Source organism: Quercus robur, chromosome 10 (assembly GCF_932294415.1).
Source record: "Quercus robur chromosome 10, dhQueRobu3.1, whole genome shotgun sequence".
In the NCBI taxonomy this organism is placed as follows: Eukaryota; Viridiplantae; Streptophyta; class Magnoliopsida; order Fagales; family Fagaceae; genus Quercus; species Quercus robur.
The window spans coordinates 19,864,605-19,873,528 of NC_065543.1; the positions used below are offsets into that span (position 1 = coordinate 19,864,605).

Genomic DNA, 8,924 nt, shown 5'->3' on the forward strand with positions numbered 1-8,924 from the left:
CTCTTCTTAGGCCTTTCCTCGCGGGCCAGCAGCGCATCTTCTGCATTCATGTACTTGGTAGCCCTGTAGAGAACGTCCGTCATGGTTTTTGGGTCATTCTTGTATAAGGAAAACAAGAACTTACCCTTCCGTAGCCCGCTAGTGAACGCGGCTACAAGTATCTTATCGTCAGCTTCATCGATCGAAGGGCTTCTTTGTTGAAACGAGTTATGTAGGCTCGCAGCGTCTCGTCTTCTCACTGCTTGATGTTCATTAAGCACGCGGTGGACTTTTTGTATCGATGTCCACCTATGAAGTGTGAGGTGAACAGGGCGCTTAACTCCTTGAAAGTATTGATGGAGTTCGGTGTCAACCTACTGAACCAAACCCTCGCAGGCCCCTTCAGCGTGGTCGGGAACGCCCTACACATGATCTCGTCTGGTACACCCTGAAGGTGCATCAGGGTCTTGAAGGTCTCTAGATGATCGAGTGGGTCTTTGACCCCGTCGTAACTTTTGATCTGAGGCATCCGAAATTTTGGTGGCAGGGGGAATGAGTTGAAGGACGCGGTGAATGGTGAGTCGGTTCTGTTCACTAAATCGTCGAGATTAGAAGATACTCGCCCCTTGAGGGCGTTCATCATGACCTCCATCTGCTCCTTCATCGCTTGCATCTCTGCGATGATAGGCGGGGGGGGCAAAATCCATGAGAGACGGAAGGCTCACGTTTTGCCGCTTCGGTCGGCTTGGGGCGTTGCTGCCCTCTGGCTTCTCCTATTCCCTTCGCTCGGCATTGTTACCTTCCTGGTTTTGCTCCTGAAGGTTAGGTCCTGCATCCCTTTGGCGTAGCTACTTCTCCAGATCATGGTTCTGCTTTGTGAGTCGTTCTACCGCCGTCATGAGAGTCTGGACCTGCCTTTCTAATGCAGTAGGTCTCGGTGGCTCGTCTTTTTGAGCGTTGTTGGTGGTTGCCATTGAGCGAGTGAGTACCATGCGACTCTTATGTTCGGGAGGCGATAATTTGGCTTAAATTCTTCGCGTTTCCCACAGACGGCGCCAACTGATGATGCCGTAATATCACCAGTGAGCTACACGGTCCACGCTCGCTTAAGCTAACAACCTGCAAGAAGAAAGAAGTGATCTCGCTGTGAGCACCGGTGTGGTGTCGACCAAATACCCTCCGACGGTCAAGTTAGAATTGTTCTCAACTCTAGAGTGTTAGAGAGGATAAATTATGTGTACCTTGATTTGTAAGGGTACTGAAACTTTTATAGTAGAAAAAAGTCGACTTCTCCTCCTTGGACTAGATGTCTTTTCCTTATGGGACTCTACTTCGAGCAATCCCAAACGTGATGGACAAACATTTCCTTGTGGAGTGGGTTCTTCTAGAATTATCCTTGTGTGGACATTCTGATTTTCCTAGGATCCCCTTAGATTTCAAACGTGTACACCAAGTATTTCAAGTGATGCTAAGCCCTGGGCCCTTCCTTAAAGTCGGCCCATGAGCCCGAATCCGTCAGGCCCAATGTTGTGTGATTTCTTACCCCTTCACTGATAAAAAAAGATGTGGAACAATAAGATCAATTCCTACTTATGATCTCTTTGATATTGAATCAAATTTGGAGACTCAGAAATCTAGTGCTACATGGGAGAATATGTCCTGACTGTTAAATTAACGATTATACCAAAAGTTTAAGGTGTTGAACAATGGTAAATTAAATTATACTGGAGTTTGTCACACGGGGCTACAGCTACAAACCACAGCTTCTCCCATATCTGCTTGGCGATTTGTCAAACTGAACTGTGATGTAACTATCAGGAAAGTTAAGAGTGAGGGATATTCTTAAGTTTGCTTTGAAGCCTTTCAAAAGTGATGTAGTGAGGTCCCTTGGAGAATTGCTGATTGGATTGTAGATATTAAACGGAAGGCTATGTGTCTGTTCCTTTGCTATCTAGCTCCTTCATTTCGGTGGGTCAAGGAGAAGCTGATAGAGCTCCACATGAGCTTGTGTGTGGTCCTTGAAAAATACGGTCTATATGGTCTTTTTGATGCAATGTAAATTATGTCCTTAAGCTAGCTTTTGTAGCTGTATACACTTATACCACAAGAGCTCAGTTCGTAGTTCTTTTTGTATATGTCCTTGCATTCTTTTAGTACTTTTAAGTACTTAATAAAATAATTTTTTTTTTCCAAGTTAAAAAGGGAAAAAAAATCATAGAATTGAAACGATTAATATGCAATTCAATTTCAAAATATGTTTGACTATTATATGTAATCTCATTATAAATATGGGTCTCTTGTAATGTGTTACCAAGCAAAGTGAATCAAGATGTGGTGTTTTTTTAGTGTTTAGTGGTATAGTAGGCTATTAGGCTGAACCCTATTTCTTCTTTTCTCCTTACTCTTAGAGCATCAGCAGTGGGGCTTGTAAATGCCAAATGTTAGGAACATTTGGCATTTAAGCCCCAAAACTACTCAACAATGGGAAGGCTATATTGCATATGCCATTCTTAAATTTGGGATTTAGCTACAGTACCATCTCAAATGTAAGATGGTACTGTAGCTGAATGGTATAAAAAAAATAATTTTTTAATACTCACCAACCGTTTTAAACCCGGTAATTTCTCTCTCCTCTCTCATTTTTGCTCTTTCTTTTCTCTCTCTTCCTTCTCTGTTTCTCATCCCCTCTCTCTCTCTCGCCAAATCACCAAGCCAGATCACCAAGCCAAACCGGAGCTCACGCCTGATCGGATTTATAGATCGGCGTGGTGGCGCGGCTGCGATGGGCGTGGTGGTTGGAAGTCAGCGCGGTGGAGATCGGTGTGGAGACCGGTGGTTGGAAGTCAGCGTGATGGGTTTGATGGTGGGTTTCGGTGTTTGCTGGGTTTGTTTGGGCAGAGGGTGGGTCTTCACCTTTTTCCGATGGGTTTGTTTGCTGGGTTTGGGTCGGATTTGGGTGGCGTTTGGGTGGTGTTTGGGTTGGCGTTGGGTGGTTGGATTTAGGTCCGGTGGTTGTGCCTTTTTCCGATGGTGTTTGTGAATCATTTGTTGGGTTTGTTTGCTGGGTTTGTCTGCTGGGTTTGTTTCGGTGTTTGTGAATCATTTGTGTGTGTGTGTGTGTTGGCGGGTCGTGGTGGAAATGGAGTTTGCTGGGTTTGTGTGTGTTGGCGGTGGTTGTGCCTTTTTCCGATGGTGTTTGTGAATCATTTGTTGGGTTTGTTTGTTGGGTTTGTTTGCTGGGTTTGTTTGCTGGGTTTGTTTTGGTGTTTGTGAATCATTTGTGTGTGTGTGTGTGTTGGCAGGTCGTGGTGGAAATGGAGTTTGCTGGGTTTGTGTGTGTTGGCGGTGGTTGTGCCTTTTTCCGATGGTGTTTGTGAATCATTTGTTGGGTTTGTTTGTTGGGTTTGTTTGCTGGGTTTGTTTCGGTGTTTGTGAATCATTTGTGTGTGTGTGTGTGTTGGCGGGTCGTGGTGGAAATGGAGTTTGCTGGGTTTGTGTGTGTTGGCGGTGTTTGTGAATCGTTTGTGAATCGTTTGTGTGTGTGTGGAAATGGAGTCCGATTTTTTTGAATCGGTGTGGATCGTGGCGGGTCGTGGTGGGTTGTGGTGGCTCTGGGGCTGAGGATCGGCGGGTTTGGAGTTTTGGGTTAATCTATGGGTTTGATTTTGATTTTAATTTTGTTAATCTATGGGTTTCTGGGTTTGGATGGCCATGAGTTTCTGGCTGGTGTTTCTGGGGTTTGAAGAAAATGAATAGTTTGGGTATGTTCTTCGTGGTAGTGGTGGCAGCAGTTGGTTGGGTTTTTGTTTTTATTTGGGTTTAAGGATATATTATTTTATTGTGTAAAAATATTATTTTAATGAGTAGGATAGGAAAATAAAAGTTGGGATGTTGGGTATATTGAAAAATGGTATGGTATAAGTAATAAAGTAGCTTTTTGGGATGGTAAAATAAGATAGGATTTGAGATCCGGATGTGGATGCTCTTATGCATCTTATACAATTCTCCATTATTCTCTTTAATTTTCACAGAAATATTATTGAAAACAACATATAGTTTTAATTTTCACAAAAATATTACTGAAAACAACAAATAGTTTGATATGAATACATCATATAGGAATATAAAATAAAATGTTCGTACACAAAATCTGCAGGAGTGGTGAAATGAATGTGGGGAGATTTAACAATGTTGATATATATCCTCCATTCATAGGATATTAATTAGAAAGAAACAAAAAGAACCAATTACAAAAAATAAAACAGACAAACATTTTACATGCACCCGGAGTAACTTTAAGGTAAGCACCACAGTGCCTTATTAATGCAATAATTTCTCATGATCCCAGGCTACTTTAATTACTGAGGAAGCTTGTTGAGTTTACAATAAGCATAGTCTTTGAACTTCTTGGCCTTGTACTTGGGTGGGTTCTCTTCGTTAACAAGTTGGGGTAGAGGTCCCACTACAAACTCTCCCGGTGGCTCCAAGAATACTGGCCACGACATTCTAGCCTTCCCTTTATCCACTGTGCTCCTGTGCAGCACACTCCTGTATACTCCATTGCTGAGAATCTGCCAAGTTTTAACCAAGAATCTGTTATTTTTCATGGTATATATATATATATATATATATATATATAAAACCTTGATAAGCATATCCAGTGACCAAGAGTGAGAGGCTACAAAGTGTTATATACTTGTACGTACAAAGGAATTTATTTTCCAAACTACTACTTGACCGTAGTCAAAAGAGAGGGAAGGAGGGGACCAACAGTCTCTTTTTTTGGCCAGGAAAAACCAAAAAGGAATTATTGTAAGCAGGGGATAGAATGTTTTCTGATTATTGTAAACATAAATGTGGCTGTAAGATTATCAAAAAAATAAAAAAATAAAAAATAAAAAAGAAGAAGAAAGAAAGTGGTTGTAAGAACCGAAAACTAGTTGGCAGGAGCAATACAATTTTTCTATGACTACACTATTTATCACAATTTTTGCTATAATTTGTTGATGTGGTCAACTATAATAGGTAAGCAATGAATTTCATATGAATAGAAATACTATTTTTTCTTCACCACTCGCATTCAATCATGTTATAATTGAGATAAAACTTGTTGTTAAAAAATTGTCTATAAACTTTCTCTAATATATTATATATGACCTTTCACAAAAGGTTTGAAGAAAACATTGTTTAGCTATAAAATTATTTTCCTCAACTCTTTATTATTAATTCATATGTGCTTAATTATGCAGAAATTATCTTATAGAACATACTCCTAGCTCACAAGTCCGTGATCCCAATTCCCACAAGCATGTGAGTAGGATTGGGCATAGAAGGTATTTTCTCGATCTTATGGATCCATTCTCTACATATATAGGGTTTCGTTTCACTCTTTTTGAGATGGAGTTAAAAGATTTAAGTCAATAAAAATCTTTTAGTTACTTCCTTCTTAGTCAGTGACAGAGCCATAATTTCAATCTTGGGGGACAAGATTAAAAGTTGATATTAAAAACGAAATTAATTTAAAAAATATTAATATTGATAATAATAATAAATAATTAAAAAATTGTGAACTAATTTGGGTTTATAATAAAAATAGAGTTTAAAACATTGAAAAAGTCAAGATATAGAATAGAAATTTAAAAAAAATTGAGACAAAAAAAAAATACTAAAGTTGCTACAAGTTTTATTACAAAAAGCTAACAAATTAATGTTGTAAGAACGTGATTAGTACCACTAGACAAAATAATAAATAAATATAATTGATTTTTTGTGATGGTAATACATTATCTTTTAAGATTAATGTAATAAAATTTGTAATATCTCTAGTATTACTTAACAACAAAAGCTATATGAATAGTGAATTAAAAAAAAAAAGAAAAAAAGAAAAAAGAAAAACAAAACAATACACCAGTGAAATGGGTGAAAACATGAGACAAGAATCTTGTCACAAGAAATAAGCTACTTTAAGATACGTGAGGGAGATTGTTTTTCCTTTGTCAGGTTGGTGTTAGGGTCTAGTTCTCTAAAGAGAGTATTTTTTTTTCACCATATTAGGTAGGCAAACTACTTAAGAACAGAAGTACCTAAGGAATTTTTTGGGAGGAGTTAAGGGGGCTCATGCCCCCTCTCGCCCCCGGCTCCGCCCCTATTCTCAATTAATTTATTAAACAAAAACCTAAAAATTTTCATTCTAAAATTTTTGAATTATTTATCTTCTAATGGTGTTTGTACAAGATATCTTTTCTCGTGTTTATAGACCTATTTTCCACATATATGTTTGTTTGGTATATTGTAATTTTTGGTGGCTTATTTGCTCAAAACGAGATAAAAAGATAAAAGTTATTTTATTTTCAAAAATAAATACCAAGACAAAAAAGTAACTAAAAAGCATCTTGAAAATTTAATATTTACTTCAAAATTAGTTTGAATGAGAAATACATGTTTAGTTATATAATTTTTTTAATGAATCATGTAACTTATTTAAACAATAAACATATATAGTCCTATAAATTTTCATGTAATGAATTGGAATAGATTCCTTCATACTAGTTTTTATTAAAAAAAAAAATTGTAATTCTAAAAACTTTAATTATTTATCTCCTGATGATCAATATTATAGTGAATGGACTACTCTCGTGCCACAACATTGTCCACTTAAAAAAAAATTGAATAAGCTCTCCAACAACCTTGTCGTTTAGTACTAGGTTCTAAGGAATCCAACGGACCCCACTTTAAAGGTGTAGTCACGTTGTATACCCTTTTTAAGACATGTACTTTAGTGGGGATTTACATCAGGTGCAATATGTAAGGTATTGCACCTGATATAATACTTAATTAATGGCTGAGATTGAAAGTTAAAAAAATAATTTTCAATATCAGCCATTGAATAAAATATATTAAAAAAGAGTTAAAAAGTTTAAAAAATTGTGAGAGAAGTGAAGGTATTGCACTAAGTGCAATACCCTAGATATCGCACCTGATGTGAGTCCCTTTAGTGGGGTCAGGTATGTACACAACCATAAAACTTGTTAAACTGCATCCAATTAAAATTAGAAAAAACATTATTACATTTTACATCCAGCACATTATATTTAAAAGGGGTTGATTAATGTATGTCCCAATTCATTTTAAGAAAATTTTTATTGGAAATTGAAATTTTCCTAAAATAATTTACTAACATATACTCTTAAGACATATGTAGATGGCTCACAATATAGACTAGTTAGTGTTTATTTGGAAACAATCTATCTAGTTTTTTGTTAAATTTTTTTTACTGTAAATAACAAATAAAGTTAAATAAAAATAAGTATGTGATTTACGTGAGACCCATAAATAGTAAAAAAAAAATAAAACAAAAGTTAAAGAAAATAAATAGATGGCTCATTTGGGACTAGCAAATAATTGAAAAAATAAACAATAATCTAAGCTCATAAGTGCATCCCAAACGGCCATTAGGTGTAATAATCACTACTTTTAAAAATAATTGAGAGAGAGAGACCTCAATCTGGTCACCGATGTGAACAATCAAGGCATTAGGTATGTACTTTGCATCGATCCAATGGTCATCTTTGAGAACTTGGAGTCCAGGAACTTCATTAGGCACTAGAATGGTGAGGGAGGAAAAATCAGTGTGGGCCACTACTCCAAGTGCTAGGTCAGGTCGAGGACATGGAGGGTAATAATTTATTTTCAGCATATACACTATGTCCTCTCCACCCGCTCCTTCTTTTAGTGCATGACCTTCAACCCCTAAGCCTAACGAAAGACTTGTGAACAACTTATCTGCCACTTCACGTATGTATTTTGCATACACTTCATTCGCATCTCTGCGCCCAATAAATAATTAAACACAAGCAACAAAGACAAAAATGAGTCAAATTTAATACTTGCCAAAATTTAATTTTTCACAATCAGGATAGGATTAATCTAGAGTTGTTTTTATATATATGATGACTTTTTACAATTTGAAATTCATTATAAAAGTAGTAAAAATGTTGTCGCATTATATGATGAATGCGAGAAAAAAACCTGTAAGAAGGTGGGTTCTTGGGCCAGAACCGGTAGTTGATGGTGGAAGGAGGCCAGATCTTATGGAAAAGATGATCCACCCAAGGTTTTTTTCCATCAATATCTTTCTGGAGTTGGGTTCCATAGCCTTCTATGCTCTGAGAGCCAGGGATCTTAGCATATACTTCTTTCTCTTCTGGTGGGAGTTCAAAGAACTCTTTCCCAACAGCTTGTAACTTGGTTATAACATCAGTGGGTACACCATGGTTGACAACTTGGAATATCCCCCATTCCTTGCTAGCATTAACAATGGAACGGACCAGGTTTCCTTGATCTGGGTCACTAAGATCAATGGTTGGGATTTCCGGGACTGGTCCCCGGAATGTAGTGATAGCAGGCTGTTCTTTCTCGGGCCTTATGAACTCTGCTGGGATGGTATCAGTGGTGAGAGATAAGGAAGCAATAGCTTGAACTCTCTCAACCTCCATTGCACACAACTTAGCCCACTTTCACTGCTATTCTCTCTCTCTCTCTCTCTCTCTCTCTTTGCTTGTGGCATATGATGTAACTTTGGTTTTGTTTTTTAGAGGGTTTAGGTGTAGGTGCAAGAAATGGTTATTTAAGGCGGGTTGGGATGAAAGAGAAACGACGTGAATATGGGGAAAGGGGGAACATGAAACTTTCATTGTACCAGAAACAAAGACGGAAAGAATCCACGTGGAGTAATAGAATTCACTTGATAGAAATACCAACCACGCAAAGGACGTGGAGTTATACAGTCCTGTATACAACCACCTCATCACACCGCGCATTAAAGTTCTTTTTTAGATCAAACCTTTTTTTTTTTTTTCTATCAAAAATATTTCTAAATTAATTAATCAACAATTTAAAAATAAGGTTAAAATAGTAAATTGACAAAATAAAGTTAGTTATTACTT

General features: G+C 37.3%; 1 protein-coding gene across 2 annotated transcripts; it reads right to left on the reverse strand.

The window, feature by feature from the left end:
* Window positions 1–4,036: 4,036 nt before the first annotated feature.
* On the reverse strand, window positions 4,037–8,583 carry LOC126702476 (flavonol synthase/flavanone 3-hydroxylase). Of its 2 annotated transcripts, none has more exons than XM_050401176.1 (3): window positions 8,008–8,580; window positions 7,478–7,805; window positions 4,037–4,550 (listed from the first exon to the last, which is right to left on the reverse strand). In XM_050401176.1, exons 1-3 carry the CDS (start codon window positions 8,472–8,474, stop codon window positions 4,338–4,340), a joined length of 1,008 nt encoding a protein of 335 aa, XP_050257133.1. In that variant the 5' UTR covers window positions 8,475–8,580; the 3' UTR covers window positions 4,037–4,337. The 2 variants fall into 2 exon arrangements, with proteins under 2 accessions (XP_050257133.1, XP_050257134.1); XM_050401177.1 differs by lacking the exon at window positions 4,037–4,550 and adding an exon at window positions 6,538–7,012 and having other exon boundaries at window positions 8,008–8,583.
* Window positions 8,584–8,924: the final 341 nt, after the last annotated feature.